At 36.4% G+C, this 23,021-nt stretch overlaps 1 protein-coding gene across 3 annotated transcripts in view; it reads left to right on the plus strand.

Annotated features, from left to right (window-relative positions):
• Positions 1 to 20,344, plus strand: part of mcama (melanoma cell adhesion molecule a) — a 73,546-nt gene extending 53,202 nt beyond the window's left edge. For 2 of the 3 annotated variants that reach the window (XM_058776936.1, XM_058776934.1), the window contains exons 2-16: positions 5,979 to 6,103; positions 7,162 to 7,387; positions 7,488 to 7,558; positions 7,645 to 7,732; positions 9,268 to 9,447; positions 11,312 to 11,439; positions 14,233 to 14,380; positions 15,375 to 15,490; positions 15,625 to 15,766; positions 15,861 to 15,991; positions 16,089 to 16,236; positions 17,268 to 17,306; positions 18,191 to 18,320; positions 19,359 to 19,488; positions 19,606 to 20,344. In XM_058776936.1, the coding sequence (XP_058632919.1) occupies positions 5,979 to 6,103; positions 7,162 to 7,387; positions 7,488 to 7,558; positions 7,645 to 7,732; positions 9,268 to 9,447; positions 11,312 to 11,439; positions 14,233 to 14,380; positions 15,375 to 15,490; positions 15,625 to 15,766; positions 15,861 to 15,991; positions 16,089 to 16,236; positions 17,268 to 17,306; positions 18,191 to 18,320; positions 19,359 to 19,488; positions 19,606 to 19,626 (1,823 nt within the window). In that variant the 3' untranslated portion in view covers positions 19,627 to 20,344. The remainder of the gene's footprint in view (positions 1 to 5,978; positions 6,104 to 7,161; positions 7,388 to 7,487; positions 7,559 to 7,644; positions 7,733 to 9,267; positions 9,448 to 11,311; positions 11,440 to 14,232; positions 14,381 to 15,374; positions 15,491 to 15,624; positions 15,767 to 15,860; positions 15,992 to 16,088; positions 16,237 to 17,267; positions 17,307 to 18,190; positions 18,321 to 19,358; positions 19,489 to 19,605) is intronic. The other variant, XM_058776935.1, reaches the window with a different exon arrangement.
• The last annotated feature ends 2,677 nt before the right edge of the window (positions 20,345 to 23,021 follow it).

Genomic DNA, 23,021 nt, shown 5'->3' on the forward strand with positions numbered 1-23,021 from the left:
GTGTGTAGGTCTTCAGATTTTTACTAGAAATATCTGTTATATATATTTGAACTGAGGTTTCTGTGAAATCATGAAATCTTTCTGTGAAATTCGTAGTTCTGATATGTCTTTTAAGTGACATTTGTGGCTATAGCCCACATCTAATGTGAAAAGCTCTATTTATAGAGTAAAAAGCTCCTAAGTATATCAGTACTTTTGTCTTGTTTAGAATTTTCTAAAAAAAAAAAAAAAAAACATTTAAAATTAAATGAATTTACTCAATATTTTGATTTTATGCACCCTCAGATTCCAGATTTTCAAATAGTTGTATCGCAGCCAAATTTTGTCCGATCCTAACAAACCATACATCAATGGAAAACTTACGTATCCTGCTTTCAGATGATGTATAAATCTCAATTTTGAAAAATTGACACTTTAGGTTTTGTGGTCCAGGGTCACAAATGAGTTGCATATTCCTGCCCCATCTCCAGATGAGGGTGTAGCGTATACGTCTCTCTGCATTGCATATCTACAGTAATAAACAGCCGGTAGAAGCAACATAACTGAGAGTGAGAGAACCGGTGTTGGAAGCCAAATGCACTGAAAATGGGACGAAACAGCGCAATGTTACAGACCTTTTACAGGATCAATTGACCGAGCCACCGTGCAACCGAACAAATCTCACGCTACGAACAGTGCGAACTAATCTCACAAGTGCAGTGCTGATCAGTTAAAAAAAAATAAAAAAAAATTAATATACACACACACAAATATGGTTATAACGCCAAGCACTATAACTACATGACATTCACAAAGTAGTCTGGAGTGATACACAAATTAAGGTAGATTTTGAGGCGCATTACCTTGAAAAATAAAAGTCATCCATGGTGTCCTCAGCAGCTCAGATGTTGGGAGAAAATGAAGACTTAAGTTCAGTCTTACATTCAAACACAGAGCATCGGGATTGCTTGCGCGGAGAATATGGAGGACAGCGTAGAACAGCTGGGGGCGGAAACTATAGCAATGCAGGGCTGTCAATCAACCGCCGTGCCCCGGCCCTATGCAATGTGACGTCACACTGCATGAGAATCAAAACGGCAGGCCTAGTGAGACTGACTTGGTTTAAAGGGGATTTATAAAAAAAAAAAAAAAAGAGTGGGTGGATTTTTATCATTGTAGGGTGGTTGTGTTCACACACTGCCAACACACATTTATGTCCAAACACCATGTAAAAAGTGGATTTTTCATAATAGGTGCCCTTTAAAGACAACTTATAAACAGATCTGCTGTGAGCTCCAAGGTTGTTTATCGATGGGATGCTTTTGTTGAAGCCATCAGTTCTCATTATTTCAACTTGCGTTTTAAATAATCTCATTTAACCATTGAATCCCTTGTGAACCAATCAGAGAATCGCAGCAAGCAAATTGCACCAAACAAGCGCTGAGCTCCAGCCATTCCCATGAAGCATTGCAAATGATAGATATTGTCAGGGATGTGGAAGGAGGACCCATTATCAGATTGAGTGGCAAGGGTTTGACAAAACTGATACAAGAGGGTAGTGAGGTGCACATGTGATGCAACAGCCGGAACACATTAATAAAAGGAGACAACACTGGGACAGCCTGGACATCAACTGGCAGAATAGCAGCAGAGAAAGTGGCAAGACCAGGCAGATAGAGAAGACAGAGCAAGGCACCATAGAGCTGAGCTCTTAAGTGGACCAAGTACCAGGCAGGGTGAACCAGTGGCAGGAACAGGTCAGGACAGGAACTCGAACACCACAAAGAGACAAGACAAGGCTCCACAGGAACACAAGTTACTCCAATGCAAGCAGGGGGATAAATAAATGAAGAACTGATAAAAAGTACAGTAACAAAATAAAGAACCAATTTAACCAACACAACTAACTTAAAGAATATCAAACAAAGATGCAAAACAAAAGATCAGGACTAGAAGAACTGAATAAATATTAAAATAAAGGCAAAGGGCAAAAGAACAAGGAACTACAAAGGACTAGGGATGGCTGACGCGAAACTGACGTTTCGACACAGTGTCGAGATCCCGAAGCGCAGATGTTTCGATACACTGCTCCGAAGCGTGATTCGAAACACCCATGTCACGTGACTAAGGCGATTCGAAACACCCATGTCACGTGACTAAGGCGATCGAAGAATCAGGGCGTGTCACAAGTGTTTCGAGACTTGGCATACCTGCCGAATCTGCGTTTGATTGACAGGGTCGGTAACAAATCACACAATCGCACATCTGTCTCAACCTAACTCCCACAAAGTAGAAAAGTGGAGTTAACGCATCTTCACTTCGTGGGTTTTTGTGAGAGGATTTTTTCAAAGGCTGGAGAAATTATATGTAAAAAAAGAAGTAGGCTAAGTCCATCAACAGCAGAACAATTAATATTTTTAAATAAAAATCTTTATATGTAAAAAAAGTGGCTTGATGTACTTTATTGTATATTTTTCATTACCAAAATATCACTCACTTATTCACAAAGAGTTCATTCAGACGTCAGACTGATGTTTCAACACATTACAAGAACAGAACAATAAAAACACACATTTTAATTGTGTCAAGACGACTGCGTCACCCAGGATTCAAACCCAAGGTAACAGCATTCCAGTCGAGCACACTAACCACTCCCCCAAATCACTTGGTGGGTCAACTAACACAACATACGTTATAAATCGTCAATTCGCTTAATTGTTTCTTTGTCGACGCTGTTTCAGAGCAATACTTGAAAATGACCACTAGGTGTCACCGTAGAGATGGGTGTCGAAATGTTTCGAAGCCTCGACACATTTGCTTCAACTGCTTCAGTGTTTCATGAAGCCTCGCTTTGCCCACCACTACAAAGGACTAGACAAGACAAGGGCACAAGACCAACCAGGCAGGGAGACAGGAACACATACTCAGCCACATCCACAGACAGTGACAGAAGGGGTGAGAATGACCACAAACCAGCAAAAACAAGAGGGCAAGGGGAACTATAAATAGGGAGGAAAACACATGAGGAGCAGGTGAACATAATTAGACCAACAATGGCTAACAAGAGGGTGTGGTAAAGAGGAAACAGGGAGGAGGGGCTAGAGAAACACATGGCTGAGAAAAATCATCAACAAAGCCATGTGCTGACACAAGACAACATAGACACAGGAAACAAACACAAGACAAACAGTGTCAGGGCAGAACCCTGACATATATATGCATATTTTTCAATAAAATTAAAACATATTTATTCTATATATACACAATCAACAACATTTTTAATTCAGTTAGGTCATTCGCAATGGTTCATGGGATTGTAGTTCTTTCCCTCATTAAAGCCATTAAGCACACTTTTTGTCCGATTTTCATTTACTTTTTTGCTTCAAAAAATTTGTACTGGTTTGATTCACTTTATAGCTGGTTGGATTGGTTCAGGGCTTATAGCACTTTAACAAAGACTTTTAAAAAAATCTAATACACTAATACTCTCTATTCAAGATCTCAGTAACCTAAATATCAGTAAATTATTAGTGCATCTTGGTTTAAGCTGTGTTTAGTGTTATTTATTGAACAAAGATAGTGATTAAGGATAGGGTTTGTGCGTTGTTGAGGTGAAATTCAGAAAACCATGTCTCATTGATCACTCAATCACAAACACACCGTGAGCTCCGAGGCCGACCCATCTCGGGTGTTGTTGACACAGCCAGACCCCCTCCTTCCAGCAGTAGCTGTGCCACTGACCTCATACCGCTGAGGGGAGGGAGACGAGTGATGAGGTTGTTGTGTAGCCGCTTCACCCCTGAACCCTCGCCAACGTCTCTCTCCTCCACCAGTCACTCGCCAAGGACGTGGAAATCCCATAATAACCCGTCTCCACGGCACCCCACCAGCCCAACTCCCTACTTCCCAGATGTTTCCAATTAAAAAGGAGGCCTTTCAGTCCGTGCCTATTTTCTGCATGCTGAGAGAAAGAGCGAGAGAGAGACAGAGAGCAGGTTGCAGAGAGATAGAAGGGCTGAAGGGAGGAAAAAATGACTTTCTTTTAATACAAAAAGGCCGTTGAGGGCAAAGAGTGACATTTGAAAAGTCACAGTGGCTGGATGCTTGTTTTGATCGCAGATATCTGAGGAACGGAAGATGTGAAGATGAATGGTATCGCTCATGTCTGAGTCACAAAGATTTTCAGATTAAAAATCACGCCTGTGGTCACAAAATCTGGGTCTTGTTTTTAAAAATGCTGTTCTTTCTCTGCTTCATTGAAGGTGTGCTGCCAAATATAATCATTACACACAAAAGACACATGGTCTGTATTTTTTCAGTTGGTGTGGTGGCAGCTGCCGACAGGTCTGTGTTTGCCACTCAAAACCTCAATGTTGCCACAAAAGAGACAGCCAGAAAATAAAGAGAGGGAGGATTTTAAATGAATAGTTCAACTAAAAATGAAAATTGTGCCTTTATTTACTCAGCCTCGCACACAAGTGTTCCACACACAAAGCTATTGTCTGGATTCAGAAGACTTGAAATATAGTACACAAGCCATACCTTTTGGTACTGTTATATCGGACCAATCCAGTGCCTGTTCATTTTCATTGTATGGAAAAGAGCAGCTTGGGCATTTTGCTAAACATTTTATTTTGTGTTACATTAAAAATGAATTAATGAATTGATGAATGAATGAAGGTACATTCAAACATTTGGGGTTAATAAGATTTTTTTTTTAAATGATGCATTAATATGATTAAAAATACAATAAAACCAGCAATATTGTGAAATATTACTACAATTTAAAATAATTATTTTCTAAATGCCATAAAATGCCATTTATTCCTTTGATGGTGAAGAATTGTTTAGAACCTAGAAATATATGTGAGATTCAGCTTAGTTTAAATGCATATTAATAGTTTTTCATATTCTTGCAAAGACAATCCACTTTATGCATTATGAAGTAAGTTAATGAGCCATGTTTTATCCTTTGCTTTCCATGAAAATGTATTTGAGAGCCATAACATGTAATAGCTTGTATGGGGAATAGCTTGTATGGAGTTAATGATTTTGCCTATTTTCCTATGATTCGGTCAGTGCTGATGTGGTATGGTGGCCTAGAGCATTCTTCAAAGTAATATTGCCAGCCATGTGAAGCTGTGCCAGTGTGGTTTAGCTTTCAACTTCTGCAAGATCAATGCATCTACAAATGTGGGTCATCAGCAAGGCTGCAGAGAATCTGCCTGCAGAATTACACAAAAAGTTCTGCAGGATTTACCGTACATTCCTCAGTCAATTTATGCACCTCTTATGTATTTTTTTTACTAAATATATTGTCTAATTTGATTATGCCTATTTTCTATCAATACATCTGACTGATGTGATTTGGAGTTACATTGATTTTCTCCAACAAACAGAGCCGGAAAATTGAAAAGAGCTGCATAGATACCATGTGAGCTGTCATGATAACAGTCACAACAGGATAACAATGATTGGTTGACTATATGATGTTCTCAGTTGGCCCGCATGCAATCTACAGTCCCAGAATTCAAAAACATGATAACATCATCAACATGACAACGTGAAAAGCCGAGTCACCAGCAATACCGATAAATCTCGTCATTGACTAACTTGTAGACATGCACCATGCCTTCCATGTTTGTTTCTCTGCTTAGGCTGATTATAATTTCAGTTTCAGTTTCCCTCAGAATTCCCTCTTTTTACCGTACTAAATCAATCCTAAATAATTTCACCCCTCAATCAGTGCAGAACATGCAAAAACAGTCCACAGATCCGGCAACGGCTTTGAATAATTTTAACAAAGAAAGCGTTTTACTGCTGCTGACCTATCATTAATAGGAGTGTAATTGAGTTTTCTCTAAGGCTGTGGCTTAAACATTAGTACACAATCTAAAATGCATTAAAAGCTTGATAATGTGTTTTTTCACGTGTTGATAAAGCAGCCTTTGTTCTCACATGGCCTCAAGCTTACAATCTCAGCATGTTTTCTTTGGCAGCTTGGGCGCTAGTGGATCTGAGGATGGAGGACACTGTAGAGGTTTACATGGACGACTCTGCAGAAATCCCCTGCCTGTATACCTTCACCGAGCAGCCCATGATGGTCATGGTCCAGTGGTTTGTGGTGAGTCCTGAAAGCTCTCTGACTCTTTCACACTTTTTGATTTAAAGGGATAGTTCACCTTCAAATTCTTTCTTTTTCAAACCGATAAAATCTCCGTTCATCTTCGAAACACAGTTGAAGATATTTTTAAAGAAACCTAGATTTATGTCCATGCATTAAAAAGTCCACGCAACCAAAACGTTGATGTTTCAAAAAGTTGGCAAAGACACTGTAAAATAATCCATATGAATCAAGCAGTTTAATACAAGTCTTCTAAAGAGACACAATCATATGGAAGCTTGCTTCCACTACACTGTAAAAAAAATCAATAAATAAAAAAAATTTGAGCCAACTTAAAATTTTAAGGCAACCAGCTTCAGCAGATTTTTGAGTTTTCTCAACTTGTCGTTTTAAGTTTATACAACAAAAAATTTGAGAATCTCCCACAAAAATAAGTTGAGCAAACTCAAAAATCTGCTGAAGCTGGTTGCCTTAAAATTTTAAGTTGGCTCAACTTTTTTTTTTTTTACAGTGTACTAAATAATAATAAAAAAGGTAATTGCGACTTTTTATCTCACAATTCTGACTTTTTTTCTCAGAATTGCGAGTTTATATCTCACAGTTTCAACTTATAACACATTTTCGAGTTATAAAGTCAAAATTGCGCAATATAAACTCTCAATTGTAATAAAATTATCATTTTTTTTCCTTAGAATTGGAGTTTATAACTTGCAATTGCAAATTTGTATCTCACATTTCTGAGAAAGGATATGCGAGTGAAAAAGTCAAAATTGCGAGATATAAACTTGCAAATGCGAAAAAAACTTTATTTTGATCAATTGCAAATTTACAAGGATGAATAAATGATGACAGAATTTCCATTTTTGTAAATGGAAAATGGACACTTACGTGTTTCTGGATATGTACAGATATGTGTGCTGGATATGTGTGCTCAGGCTTTCAGATTTCACCTGGCTGACGTAAAAATGATTAAAATGTTTCTTGGACTTACTTTTGAATGAGGGACTCGAGTCATATCAACAGACCATTTACCAAGTTTTACTTCCCATCATCCTCAGCGGGAACGTGAAGGTCATCGGGTCCGAATCTCATTCAGCGATCTGACCATGCAGAAGGTGGATGAGAACACGACCTACAGCGATCGTATCAGTGTGCGATCAAACATTGATGGAGAAACTCTGACCATTCAGGATGTTAAGCTGTCTGATGAAAGAGAGTTTTTCTGTCAGGTCAGTGGATTGTCAGCAGGCAGTGAAGAGGGCAAGACTCTCTTGAAGGTTTTTGGTAAGTCTCTTCTGTCAATTGAACATTCTCGCTAAACAGCTTTATATTGTCGCTTCTTTTCCTTAATTTATATGTTCAAATGTGAACTTGCTGTTTTCAGACCCCCCAGAGCCTCCCGTCATTGAAGGTGTCCTCTCTGGAGTTTCTGTGTCCGGTGAATCCCCAACTAAGGTACATCACACACTCAGATTCTCTCTGTGTGCATATATGATGTTATTTATGGTGGGTTTAAGCTGACATATTTTTTATTTGGTTAGATTGCATCTTGTGAGACCAGAGAAGGCTTTCCCAAGCCAAACATCACATGGTACCGTGATCACATCCCCATCCACCCCACTAGTGGCTGTGAGTAAAAAACAGATTTATTATCTGTGTATTTTTGTCTATATATTATTATCATTCGTTCATCTTTATAATTCAGTATAAAATAATTTTATAAATGTAAGTTATTTTATGTAATATTAATCATTTTAATTTATATTAATGAATTTGTATACAACCGTCCTAAAGTTTGGGGTCAGCAGGTTTTTTCTTATTTAATGCTAACAAAGGCTGATTTATTTAATCAAAAAGAAAAGGAAAACACTAATATTGCTAAATATTTTTACAATTTACTAACCCAAACCATTTTTATATATTTTAAAATGTAACGTATTCCTGTGGTGGCAAAGCTGAATTTTTAGCAGCCATTACTCCAGTCTTCCGTGTCACATGATCCTTCAGAAATCAATCTAACATGCTGATTTACTTCTAAGGAATCATTTCTTCTTACTAAAAATGTTGAAAACAGTTTTATTTTTTTGTGGAAACCATAGTACCTCTTCAGGATATATTAAAAGAACACAATTTATTTGAAATATAAATCTTTTGAAACAATGTAAAAGTCTTTGCTGTCACTTGGTCAGTTGAAATCATTCATCTGTTTCTGACCCCAAATGTTTTTTGTAACATTTATATGTATATAAACATTCATTACCCCTGCTGGAAAATCTAGAGAAACCAAACCTAAAGTAAACATCAAATCAAAATTGACCTTATTTACTTTCTTAATACAAATTCCTTGTCATATTGTGCATGACTCATCAGTGCACAAAGATGTTTATACAAAGAAAAATGGATTAATGTGTGTCATTTTACATTAAAGTACAATAACTTGCTTCACATCTGAGACTAGAGATGTACATATGTTAAAATTCTAATAAGCCAGAAATATTTTTTTATGTTGTGGTCATTAACTGATTAGTGGCAATAAGTAAATAGCAAATTTGGTGCAAATTTTGGTTCTTGTCCAATCTAAAAGCTGAAATTAATTGTTTTAAGTGCCACAAAAGAATATAGGCATCACAATATTATAATGTACAGAGATTTGATATTTGATATTTGCTAAAGATTACATTTAACCTTGTAATTTTAAGTGCGTGTTAGATGCCAATCAAGGTAATCTACATGTAAAATATGGTAAACGAGCATGCACAATTAATTATCTAATATCTTAATAGCTTATATTGATTAATTAAAAAAATCTTTATTATTCACAATCCACTGATTGGCAAATTAAGATGATCCTGTCCTGATGTTGACTTAAGAGCTGTAGCTGTTTATTAGGTCATTAGCTGGTCCAGGCTGTATTCGATGTTTGGTCAGCTGGACTGCCATTTGGTGGAATCTGTATCAGTCTGGTAGACCATCTTGGTCAAGCTGTTTTGAGCTGGTATGCCACACTAGACAAGCAAATGTTTTCCAGAAACCAGCTACACTCCTTAAGCTGGTATGACCTGTTTTTTTCCAGCAGGGTTTATATGAAGAATTAAGCTCTGTTTCCTCTGAAAGGTTGCCACTAATGTGAATGTATGTCTGGTTGTGTGTGTGCTTCATGTCAGTGGCGAACATGGTAACTCTACTGACGAAGGAATCCAGTGGTCTATATACAGTGCAGAGTGAGTTGCATTATAAGGTGACCAAGGAAGACAAAGACGCCTACTTTTCCTGTGAAGTTAGCTATTTTGTCCCAGGAGCTGTCAGGACATCCGAGTCCAAAGGCATCAATATTACAGTTTACTGTAAGTCCATGTATGATTGAGAGTTTTTGATGAAGTGGAATGTGATATATTCAAACTCTTGCAGCTGTGACAAGCTAAATGACTCTGCTTGGATGCTTGGATTTTTGTTATCTGTTGCATTGTGCTGGGTCCCACTTCACATACCTGCATATACATCATATTTGATCTCACTGGCTATGATTCTATCATTTCACATAGTATTTTCACTTTCATTGTGGAAAAAAAAAAATTATTTGAAGCTGATAACACTCTTTTTGTGAATATAAGGTTAAAAGAGCACATTAGATCTGACAGATCTGACGTGGTTTTGTAGAAAAGGACTTGTATTTTCCTGTTTCATGTTTTTTTAATATTTCAGATAGATTTAGAATATCACAGACAGCTCTGGGTAGATTACTTACAAATTGTAGCCCCTTACTGATTAAAGATTACATGAAAAAATTGTAATTAGTAATATAATCTATTAGATTACACATTTTAAGTAATCTAATCAGACTACTTTTGTTGACTACTTTACTTTTGACTCAAGTCACATTGATTTAAATAGGATTATTTTGTACCACACTGATATAAAAATAGAACGAGAAAGAAAATATGTTCCATTCTTTGTTATCAACAACACTAAGTACATTAAACTTCACATTACATCAGGGTTTCCCAAACTAGTGTTTATGAAAGAATTTAGGGAGTTTTGTGAGTTGATGAATACTTAATTAAAGCATAAAAATGTAAAATAAAACAATTAAATAAAGGTGGGGTAGCCAATGTAATTTCTGGTAGCCAATGTTGACATTTGAAATCACCGAAACAAACACGCCCCTACCCCAAAAGGGTCTCGCCCCTATTTTGATAGCTCCGCCCCACATATACGTACGGCAACGATTAGTTCTGTGAAACAAGGCAAAACCAATGTTACTCACCTATCGAGAAGAAACAAAGCAACCTTTGCGCCCGATCACAGGACTTCCTGCTCCTTGAGTTCTCTCCAGTCCTGGAAAGCTGATCCGATATTTACACGGGTCCTACTTCTTGCCGTATCGTAACACCATGTCTACACCGGACACGAGTGGCGCGGCGCAACAAAATACTATAGAACTCATTATAATCAGTGATGCTGTCTACACTGGATGCCGTGATGCGACACGACAAATCCCCGACAGTAAACTGCTGCCGTGTTCTATTCGATTTGATGACATATCAACACAAATTTCAAATGATTTTCAACGGTTGCTTTGTCGCGTCCGTTGTAGACATGGTGTAAGTCTTCTCTTGTTCCGCAGACATTTTCCTCTTTTGTTTTTTATCCGCCTCTATCTTTCTGTCGTCGCTCGGCTCGGCTAATGTACGTCATGTGCAATGATGAGCGCTCTCTCCTCAGCATCATGAGTAGACACGCCCCTTACTGCTGATTGGCTACAAATTTGTTTTGGTACTCGCCCCCGACTCGTTTTGGAAAAAATGCATACCCCACCTTTAAAAAACACTATATTTAAATATATATTTTATTTGTGTACCTCTTATCAATGTAAAGAGAAATGTAAAAGAAAAAAAGAATAATTAGGGAAAAATCAATAAATGGCAAATTTATAATCCAATAATTCAATAATATGTAATCAATAAAAAAGGTATAATCTATTAACAAGTACTTAATTTTTGGAATCTGATTACATAATCCAGATCAGTTACTACCCAGCACTGGTCACAGTAATGGTAAACTTTATTATGACACAGCTACAAGGGTCTTTGCTTTGTCAGCACTGACTAAATAACTGAATATGAGAATTATGTTGCCTTGGTAAGATACATTTGAATGAAATAAGATTCATGGCCCCTTGCTCTTTGTGTATGTGCATACATCATATAGACCCCACGACCAGCGTGGAGATATGGAAAGAGTCGCCCGAGGGCTTGATCAAAGAGGGGGACACAGTAGAGCTCCGTTGTCAAGGCGATGGGAACCCCCCAGCACCCATCATTTTCAACCGAGAACAAGTGAGAATAGCCTCTTTTTTCTCTTTTATTTGGACCCGTTTTTTTCTGAATGGGAGGCTGTAAACTATTGAGAAGAAGCGAATATTGTAGACATCTGGCCCAGACAATGTGCTTTATTTGCTCAGGGTGAACAGTACCTTACTGATTCGCTACTTTAAATACAGTGGGGCAAAAAAGTATTTAGTCAACCACCAATTGTGCAAGTTCTCCCACTTAAAAAGATGAGAGAGGCCTGTAATTTTCATCATAGGTATACCTCAACTATGACAGACAAAATGAGAAAAAAAAATCCAGAAAATCACATTGTAGGATTTTTAAAGAATTAATTGGTAAATTCCTCTGTAAAATAAGTATTTGGTCACCTTCAAACAAGCAAGATTTCTGGCTCTCACAGACCTGTAACTTCTTCTTTAAGAGGCTCCTCTGTCCTCCACTCGTTACCTGTATTAATGGCATCTGTTTGAACTCGTTATCAGTATAAAAGACACCTGTCCACAACCTCAAACAGTCAAACTCCAAACTCCACCATGGCCAAGACCAAAGAGCTGTCAAAGGACACCAGAAACAAAATTGTAGACCTGCACCAGGCTGGGAAGACTGAATCTGCAATAGGTAAGCAGCTTGGTGTGAAGAAATCAACTGTGGGAGCAATTATTAGAAAATGGAAGACATACAAGACCACTGATAATCTCCCTCGATCTGGGGCTCCACGCAAGATCTCACCCCGTGGGGTCAAAATGATCACAAGAACTGTGAGCAAAAATCCCAGAACCACACGGGGGGACCTAGTGAATGACCTGCAGAGAGCTGGGACCAAAGTAACAAAGGCCTCAAATCCTGCAGTGCCAGGCGTGTCCCCTGCTTAAGCCAGTACATGTCCGGGCCCGTCTGAAGTTTGCTAGAGAGCATTTGGATGATCCAGAAGAGGATTGGGAGAATGTCATATGGTCAGATGAAACCAAAATAGAACTTTTTGGTAAAAACTCAAAGAATGCTGAGTTGCATCCAAAGAACACCATACCTACTGTGAAGCATGGGGGTGGAAACATCATGCTTTGGGGCTGTTTTTCTGCAAAGGGACCAGGACGACTGATCCGTGTAAACGAAAGGATGAATGGGGCCATGTATCGTGAGATTTTGAGTGAAAACCTCCTTCCATCAGCAAGGGCATTGAAGATGAAGCGTGGATGGGTCTTTCAGCATGACAATGATCCCAAACACACCGCCTGAACAGCGAAGGAGTGGCTTCGTGAGAAGCATTTCAAGGTCCTGGAGTGGCCTAGCCAGTCTCCAGATCTCAACCCCATCAAAAATCTTTGGAGGGAGTTGAAAGTATTTTGGCCCTAACCTTATGGGCCAAAATACCAGCAACAGTGTGTGAAAACCTTGTGAAGACTTACAGAAAACGTTTGACCTCTGTCATTGCCAACAAAGGGTATATAACAAAGTACTGAGATGAAATTTTGTTATTGACCAAATACTTATTTTCCACCATAATTTGCAAATAAATTCTTTAAAAATCCTACAATGTGATTTTCTGGATTTTTTTTTCTCATTTTGTCTCTCATAGTTTAGGTATACCTATGATGAAAATTACAGGCCTCTCTGATCTTTTTAAGTGGGAGAACTTGCACAATTGGCGGCTGACTAAACACTTTTTTGCCCCACTGTATGTGTTTAATATGCATTTGTTTTAATGACAATATGACAAAATGACAACAGTGGTTCTTAAAATGTTTCAAATGGCAGACCAAAGTAAAGCAAAAGTACCAATGATCTCAAAACAACTACCTGCAGTTTTAAATAGCACAAAAATATTCTTTAGTCTATTCCAATCTATGCCAAAAAAAAAGCCAGTCTATAAATGTGCCAAATTGCTTTTTTTCTTATTTTACTGAAATAGCTCAATTTTAGCTAATGAACCTTATTAAATCGGATTGTTTTTTAGCTAAAACAAATTAGACTAAACCCCTACATACTCACATAAATGTCAGTGTTCAATAATGTTACACTACTGAAGTGAGACAAATGAACACTAATTAGTCCAGAAATAATGTTAAAATAATCATAGAGTTAATTCTTTGTCTTACACAATCCATCAAGGAACCCAACGATTGTGCTTTTTGACAATTATTTTACATAATTATAATATATAATAATTTTTATATATAGTTTTAATTGGTCTCTGAAGGACAGTGTTATTTTAGTATTATTTATATAATATATTAATAAAATTAATAAATTAAGAGCAACATTTCTAATTTTTGTTTAAGTTTTTCATCTAATATTTATATTTATATTTTATTTTATTTAAGCTTTATTTCAGTTAACAAAAACATTTTTTGTCTTATTTTTAGTTAACAATAACAACACTGGTTTTGGATATCAAGTGGTCCTCAGACCGCAGTGGGAAAACACTGCTATAGAATGACTGCTAAATAGAGCTGTTGAATGCTTAGTTTAGCTTAATGACAAGTCCGACTTCATTCAAAAACATAAAGGGATTGTATCATAATTTCACTTTACTCACTGTGTAATATTACTTGTGGTTTATGGTCAAAAAACAGTTAAAATGTAGTTTTAATGATCATTTTCCTCCAATCTTTACAACTATTCAAGGCATTATTCACTACGTACTATTCTGTGATTACTTCAACGTAAAAGAAAGAGAGAGATTTACATGTTTTGTCATTAAATTTAAGTAAAATTCTTTAAACAGACTTAAGATCATTTAACGAGCTAATCTTAATTTCAGTATGATTCACACTGTTCTCTGTGTCCTGCTCAAAACAGTCAGACGTGGAGCTGGATTCCTATCAGGGGCTGCTGCTCCTGAAGGAAGTGTCTCGGGCAGATAGCGGTGTGTATGAATGTCACTCTCTGGACTTGGATGCTGTGAACCATGATGAGGTGGTGGACACCCTACAGCTCACTGTGCACTGTGAGTTCAACTTCCAGCTTCTCAATTTTACACACAGATTTGGAAACTAGAAAAAAAATGCACACCTCTGTAATCTAATCATCTATCAGTATTGTTGCCAAATATGCTGACACCTAATAATGTTGAATAATTAACATTTACTCTACTATTCAAAAGTTTGTGGTCAGTAAGATTTTTTTATTAATACTTTTATTTAGAAAGAGTGCATTAAAATGATCAAAAATGACACTAAAGACATTTATAATATTACGAAAGTTTTCTATTTCAACTGTATGCTGCTCTTTCGAACTTTCTATTCATCCATAAAAATACTGAAATAAAAAACGTATTATTGTTTCCACAAAAAGAATGGGCAGCAAAACGTTTTTCAACATACTGATAATAATAAAAAATGCTTTGTGAGCAACAAATCAACATATTAGATTGATTTCTGAAGAATCATGTGACACTGAAAACAGAATGACTGTTGAAACATATTTTAAATGACATTTTAAAATATATTAAAATATAAAACAATTATTTTAAAATGTAATAATGTTTCACAGTATAACTGTTTTTACTGTATTTTTGATCAAATAAATGCAGCATTGGTAAGCATAATAGATTTCTTTCAAAAACAATAAAAAAATCTTACCGACTGGTAGTGTATATTTATTAATTTTGCAGATACTTTATTCCAAAGTAATTTAAATTAGAATAATAATAATAATTTAACATAAAGGAGCCAACATTATTAGCAGTAAGTTAATACTTTATTGAAAAAAGGTCACTAGGCCTGCATTGCATTCTGTGCAAAATACAAAAACTGTAATAAATTTCATCATTTTAATTTAAAAAAATTTAAGAATCAGAAAGAAAGAAAGAAAGAGATTTTGTTTTGCTTAAGCAATATGAAAGAAATACTTCACCCCAGAACACTGCCATTAAATGAAGCAGATATAATTCGCTTTTACTCTGAGTTATTGACCTTATTGGCCTTTATGTGTGCGCTCAGATCTGGACCCAGCTGTGGTGGTGCCCAAAGACTCAGAGGTCATGCTGAAAGGAGAGAGTCTGACAGCCACCTGCAATGCCCTGTCGTCTTTAGAGACCTCGACCGTGTGGTTTAAGGTAACGCTGCAGTGTGATTCACGCATCCTTCAGCAGTCTAGACACTTTAGTTTGGTCTTCCACATTCTGTTTAGAGCTTCTTCTCACCCCATCCGTTCTTTACCAAATTTGTTTGCACACGTTTGTTTGTGTAGGATGGGATTGAGGTCGGGAGAGGACACATAATGCAGCTGCAGGACGCCACGTTCGACACAGCTGGACAGTATGACTGTGAGGTGACTGTTCCGTCTCTTCCAGGCCTGCTGACCAGCGGTTCTGTCCATATCATCGTACAGGGTGAGGAAGAGCGCATCAGGTGTTTCAAACTGCTGAAACTCAGCAAAAGAGCTTTAACATTTTGTTAAAATTGTTACTGGATCTGTTCCTCCAGGCGCGCCTCAGATGAAGGATGCGGAGAGGGAGATTGAGCTGACGGAGAAAGTAGGGGGATGGGTGAATTTGAGCTGTGAGGTGAGAGGTTACCCCAGACCCACCATCACCTGGAGCATCACCGGCAGTCAGGTAACACTGATTTCCTCTCAGCCCTCTGCTCATGTTACACTGAGCTGTGGATTGACGCTTTTGTCTTGTTTGTGTGTGTGTGTGTGTGTGTGTATAGTCTCAGAGCTGGCGTGAAGTTGTTAAAAGAGAGACGGAGGATCAAGTCTACAGCGTTGTGATGCTGAAAGTCACCACTAACACTGTTGCTGTTTGCAATTCAACAAATGACTTTGGAATAGAGACCAAGACTTACAGCATCAGGAGCAGTAAGTCAATTTTCCTTATTTACACATCCACTATTATTAAACATGATCATAAATATGACATTAAAATATAACTGACTAAATGTATTCTAATTATAAACATAATATTTATTTCAATATAAATGTATATCAGTTTTATACTTAGTGCTGTCAAAATTAGCACGTTGACACAGGTGATTAATTTTTTCAGTTTAACGCGTTAAAAATGTTTAACGCAATTAACACAGGGGTGGAGCTAGTGTTGGCCACACCACTCACAACTGCTGCTGCTTCTGTCTTTTTTTCTTGACAAAAATTGCATTTATTTAGATGCAGAACGACTTTATAACCACATCAAACTGGAGACGGAGACGATACTGGCCTTCTGCCATTAAACAAATATTAAAAATATACTGTCTTTATGTTATTTGTACATTAATTTAAGGATTGAATGTGAAATTATTGCAATGAAAAAATTATTTTAAAAAGTTTAATGATAGGTGGAATTAATCACGATTAATTTCAGAAAACAATGTGAAATTAATTTTTACATTCTTTAATCGATTGACAGCACTATTTTATACATTACTTATTTTATAGTAAAGTATAAAATTTATCATATTTAATTTAATATTACTGTATGTATTTTAATCTTTTTTTACATTTTAATTTATTCTTCAAATGTTTTGTCACTTAATTTTTTTTTTAATGCCACTTATGAGTCACTTATGTGATGGCAAATCTGAATTTTCAGAATCACACGATCCTTCAGAAATCATTCTAATGTGATGATTAGCTTCTCAGAAACATTTCTAATTATTATCAGTGTTAAAACCAGTTGTGCTAATATTTTGATAATACATATTTTTGTGAAAACGTACTGTTGTAACGTCTTTATTTTTCAAAGACATGTCTCATCATTAGATTTATAATACAATTTTAACCATGTAATTTATTTTGAACTTAAATGAAATAAATAGGATATGTTTGATTTTATTTATAATATTGGTTGTTTGGAATCAAAAATGATAATGTTGTCTGTTGTTTTCTCCCAGTTCCATTCTCCCAGACTCCAACAGCTAGAAAAACGTCAGGTAACATTTCGTTCCTCTATTTGTCTGTTAGAAAGGATAGTATACTTTAAATCAACACCCAGTCCATTTCAGCCCTGCAAAATCCAACCCTAACAAACAATGAAAGATCATCTAATGTACTTGAATAATTCATAGATTTTATATGGCGAAGCCTCCGCAGCAGCTCGGTTAGCTTGGCTCTTCGTGTCGGCCTCTGGGCATATTTAAAATTCTGTGTGAAGAAAAGTCATAGAGCAAAAAAAAAAGCAAGCAAAAATTGAAGCAGACATTACTTCAGATAGCAGGGGCAGATCCAGCGCAGAATGTTTTCCAAGATGAATGTATAATTAGTTCTATGCGAATATTTTAACAAATGTTTTGAAGTGCTGGGCTGCAACTGAGACTGTTAAACTATTATGGTGAAGATTGTGGTGGTGGCCTGCTGTTTTATTGAGAGGATTTAACTCATAAAACTCATTCCCAGACAATTGTTTGTCGTCTCTCTGTGTTTATTTATAGCATTTGATGACGCTTCCTCTGAATGGCGCTCCTTAATTTTCTTTATTTGACTCTGAGGAATATGATACTCATTTCATTTTACTAAAACACTCTAATTATATGTTTCATACCAAACTCGTCTCATATACAAGGGCATGCGTCCTTGTCATGTGGCATGTGTTTTGAATACAAATGTTGGGGCCTTTGTTAAAAAGTGCAGTGTAATGTGTCCTTCAGTGCTCTTTTTGTGATTTAGTATGGTATTTCACTTTTGTATTTTGCCTGAAAGCACATTAATTGCGTTTCAGCATGAATTAATTGTGTCTTGTTGAAATGCTGATAGTTCATTGGTTATTATATATCAGTCAGTCATACCAATGTTGACATCTGTTGTTCTCTCTCTCCAGTTGATAACAGTGGAGTGATTATTGTGGTGATTATTGTCAGCATCCTATTGCTGGCCATTCTGGGCAGTGTCTTCTACTTCCTGTATAAAAAGGGCAAGTTACCCTGTGGACGATCAGGCAAGCAAGAAATGTATGTAATACTTTTTCCTTCTATCTAGTTTATTAGTAAACATTAGTACAGGAGTTTCGAATCGGGGTCAGGGGACCCTCAGGAGCTGCAAGGAAGTGCTGGGAAATCTGTAGAAAAGATTAGAGAAAAACAGTGTAAAACAAAATCAAACAAATAAATAAATTTGCGCAATTATGTAAATAAATCTTAATATTTTCCAAATAATATTTTACACATATTTATAATGTTAACTTGGATCTTTATGCATAAAAGTATAGTTCCCTTTTAAATTTAATTATATTTTATTAAAGTATCCTGTAGAACCATGTAAAAAAAAAAAAAAAACATGGTATATGACATATTCAGTACCATGGTAATATATTAAATATGTATTAGTATTACCTACTATTCAAAAGTTTGGGGAAATATTTCTAAAATATAAATCTCTTGTGTAAATTCTATAATTTAATAACTGTGTTTTTTTTAATATATTTTATTGGCTGCTCAAGAAACATTTCCTATTATTAATGTTAAAAACATTTTTTAAAGATTATCTGATGAATGTAAAGTTAAAAAGAACATTACTTAGAAATATTTTGTAACATTAGAAATGTTTTTATGTCACTTGTGATCAATTTAATACATTCTTGCTGAAAAAAATATTTCTTAAAAATAAAACACATTATACTGACCTTAAACTTTTGAATGGCAATTAACATTAACCAATAAATAGTGTAAAAACGAAGAAAAAAAAGGTTTAAGTCATGCTAAAGCATTTACTAATGTTAATTTATAGATGAAATGTTACAATTTTAGGAAAGAAATTCATACATTTTGATTATTTGTCTGCAAAAATAATTCCAAGCATTTAATCATAATCTTTAGATCAAATAATATTTTTATGATCATGAGAAATAAGTTCTGTCAAGTAGGGGTAATTTGATAAGACTTTCTAACAGCGAATTGCATATGCAATATATAATTCAGTACAGAAGTGCAGAAAAACATCTGTGCCGCCCAATGTTGCAGTCTGGTGTATCGGTGTGTTAATCTCTACAGCATTAATGCCTACAGCACCAAGGAGAAGACTAACAAAGATGACATCGTGGTAGAGATGAAGGCAAAAAAGACAGAGGAGTCTGTGCTACTGAAGGGCGTCAATGGGGAGCAGAAACCTCCCAATGACCAGGTAACCATATACAGTATACTTAACTCTTGTTCAAAGAACATAGCAGTTATCATGATGAGAAGACCATGAGGAGCCTCTCTCTAACTTTATTATGTGGCGCTTTTTCCTGGAATAAAGAACAGCACCCTTAGCTCATAAGCGGAGACTTGTGGGCGACTAAAGATGGTGTCTATACCTCCCTGCTGACCCAACAATCAAGTCTTAAGAGCTGGAGGACCTCTTGTGGAGCAGCCACCTCCTCTGGATAAAGTGGACTGTACTTTTGTATCTCGTGTGTGAGCAGCATTATTCATGCTTGGATAAATGGGACGTAAACGATAAAGGAAGATTGTTCTCTATTTTCTACTGTTCTTCATCGTTTTTCTTCAACCATCGACCAATTTCAAGACCACGAGCTTCATCTTTTAAACACAAGCAAAATGAATTACTGAGTAAAAACATTCTTACACACTGTCTACATCTAATGTGAGCACCACGTTGCAACAAAAACCAATAGAGTGCTGCAGGGATGACGTATTTTTGTAGGCCAATCATTCTGAAATCAACGTTTTTTTAAATGTGTTTTGGGGTAATTGTCTGAAATAAGGTCTGTGGTTGATACAAGCTCAGGATATTTTGACGGTTTATTCTATGACATAAAATACAGTAATCCAAAAGTCACTGGTAAAATCCTGTTGGGTTTTTGTCACGGAAACCAGGGTGATGCTTACTTCTGGGTTTGCCTACAAAAATATATCATCTCAAGCTGTTGCAACAGGCATGATGTTGCACAAATTAAAGGATTAGTTCACTTCCAGCATACAAATTTCCTGATAATTTACTCACCCCCACGTCATCCAAGATGTTCATGTCTTTCTTCAGTCGAAAAGAAATTAAGGTTTTTGAGGAAAACATTCTAGGATTTTTAGTGGACTTCAATAGGAGCCAACGAGTTGAAGGTCTGAATTGCAGTTTCAATGCAGCTTCAAAGGGCTCTAAAGAACTCAGCTGAGAAATAAGGGTCTTATCGAGCGAAACGATCAGTCATTTTATAAAAAAAATAAAAACATATATACTTTTTAACCACAAATTCTCATCTTGCACTAGCTCTGCGATTGGATAGGTCACGCACGGTTAGTTCTTTGTCTGTGTACTTCGGTTCAAAAAGGTAGGGCAGGGCGAAAAACTCCAACTTTAAAATCATCCGACGTTGTTTTACCTTTTTCTTTCTTTGCATGTTTGCTTTGTAAACACTTAGTCGGTACTTCTGCCTATATGTCATTCCAACGTGACTATGTATTGTGTGAAGTCGAGCTAGTGCAAGATGAGCATTTGTGGTTAAAAAGTATGTTTTTTGTTTTTTTTAAAATGACCAATCGTTTCGCTCGATAAGACTCTTATTCCTCAGCTGTGATCGTGTAGAGCCCTTTGAAGCTGCATTGAAACTGCAAATTGGACCTTTAACCTGTTGGCCACCACTGAAGTCCATTATATGGAGAAAAATCCAGGAATGTTTTCCTCAAAAACCTTAATTTCCTTTCGACTGAAGAAAGAAAGACATGAACATCTTGGATGACACGGGGGTGAGTAAATTATCAGGAAATTTTTATTCTGGAAGTGAACTAATCCTTTAATGCACTGATTTAAATGTGACCGTTGTCATGTAAAAATGGTTTTACTAATGAATTCATTCTGCTTGTTTCTCAAATGAGGCTCAATGTCCTTTTTAGACCACATAAATGTATATATTATAAATATGTTTAGTGATTGATCATACTTGTGACCTTATTCGTTCCAGTTGTGCTTTTCTAAGCTCTGTTCAGAAAATATTTTCATTTTTCGGTCCTTGCAAAGCTTTGATTTTTTTTTTTTTATTCTATGAACAGTTGATTTTGTTTTATATGTACAGAACAGTTAGTCATCTCCTGATTTTCCAATAAATCCCAATGGACCAAATAATAAACGTAAGTTCCGTTTCAAAAGCAGTTAATTTAAAACCACACATTAAGACACTGAGAATAACAAATGTAAAGGTTTCATAAACACACAGCCCTTCACGATATTAAGGAACCCCGTCCAACTTGGATAAACGGATAAACATGAACCCGTGATTCAGTCAGTAATACTGAGCTGACACTTAATAGTGTGTGTACGGTCCAACTCAAACTACTGCAGAGCTCATGTACTGTTTGTAAATAGTGGTAGGGAAGGAAATTGTAGCTCTTTGTGTTTTGACTGCTGAGGGGAATTGCAGCTCCCTCTGTTTCTGCCTCAACTGCAGTGCCTGCGGAAATGTCTTCATTTCACATTAATGTTAGTTACACTGAAACCTTTGTGTTGTCTTGTTTGTTTTGCGCATGTCTTTGTATTTGGTGAAGGGAAAGTTTAGTTGTTTTCATAAATGCCATGAATAATAATACTTTTTATAAAGAGAAGCAGTACATTTAAATATGTATGGCTCTTTTACATTTTTTTTTTCTTTTCACTTTTGTTACTTTTTTAAAGCTTTCTTGTTTCGAGTTGTTGAATGTGGCTTTGGCTTTTACTTTTGTTCATTAAAGACATGACACACGTGTTACCTACATCAGTGCTTGAGGACGCTGAACTCTAATAACTTCAGGACTATTGTTACCACACTAAACCACACTCGGACAATTCCATTTTGATTATAGCTGTGATCATGCATTCTTTTAGCCTCAAGTTGTGTTATGCTTAAATTCCATCGAAAAATCTAAAAAAGCAAGCTGATTTTGTCCATTCTTGTGTTCAGCTTTTCCTCTACAAGTCATGTTCACTTCACAGCTTTTGCATTTATTGAAGTATAACAGAAACACAAGCACCTTTTTTGTAGTTTAATAAACTTCCATTGTCTAAATATTAGTGTGAGCCATTTGAGACTGTCAGAACACTGTTGAACCACTGCATACTACACTGGCACCTTTTCCCTGCTTGTCCTCTTGAGCAAATTATGTTGTAATAGCGCAAACTATCATTCTCATTGTAGACTGTTCGCAAACACAGTTACGCAGTGTTTTATGTTTGATTTCACTTATGGTTGTAAATTAAGTACTTGTGGTATGCGTTTGATGCTTGCATTTTTTATATCATTTTTGGCCAAAAAATAAAGATATGTTACATTCAGTGTTTGTCTCAACTTCTTGGAAAGCTTCACTTTTGTCATATAATTTTCAGTGCAGGTCTTTCCTCCAGGTGTCCAGTTGTGTTTCCTCAGGCAGATCTGAATCCAGAAGAGTGTTTTTACAGAGGCTCTGTCTGCTGAGGAGAAGGATCCGGCAGCACTGAGACAGTATCTGCTGATCCAGGCTGGTGAAGGTTTCCATGATATCTGTTACTGAGATGACTACTTGAAAAGGGTACTTTTAAATTTGTCATTCAGTCTCACTGAAGGTATTGTTCTTAATTACTGTGTTATTCTGAATATAAAAGATGTATGCCAGACACATAATTGTTATAATGAAATGAGAAAACTTGTCAAAATGAGTCACTCTTGCTTATGACAGTAATCAGAAATGTCTGAAAGACATGACCAGAGT

The sequence above is a fragment of the Onychostoma macrolepis genome, chromosome 05, assembly GCF_012432095.1.
Source record: "Onychostoma macrolepis isolate SWU-2019 chromosome 05, ASM1243209v1, whole genome shotgun sequence".
Lineage (NCBI taxonomy): Eukaryota > Metazoa > Chordata > Actinopteri > Cypriniformes > Cyprinidae > Onychostoma > Onychostoma macrolepis.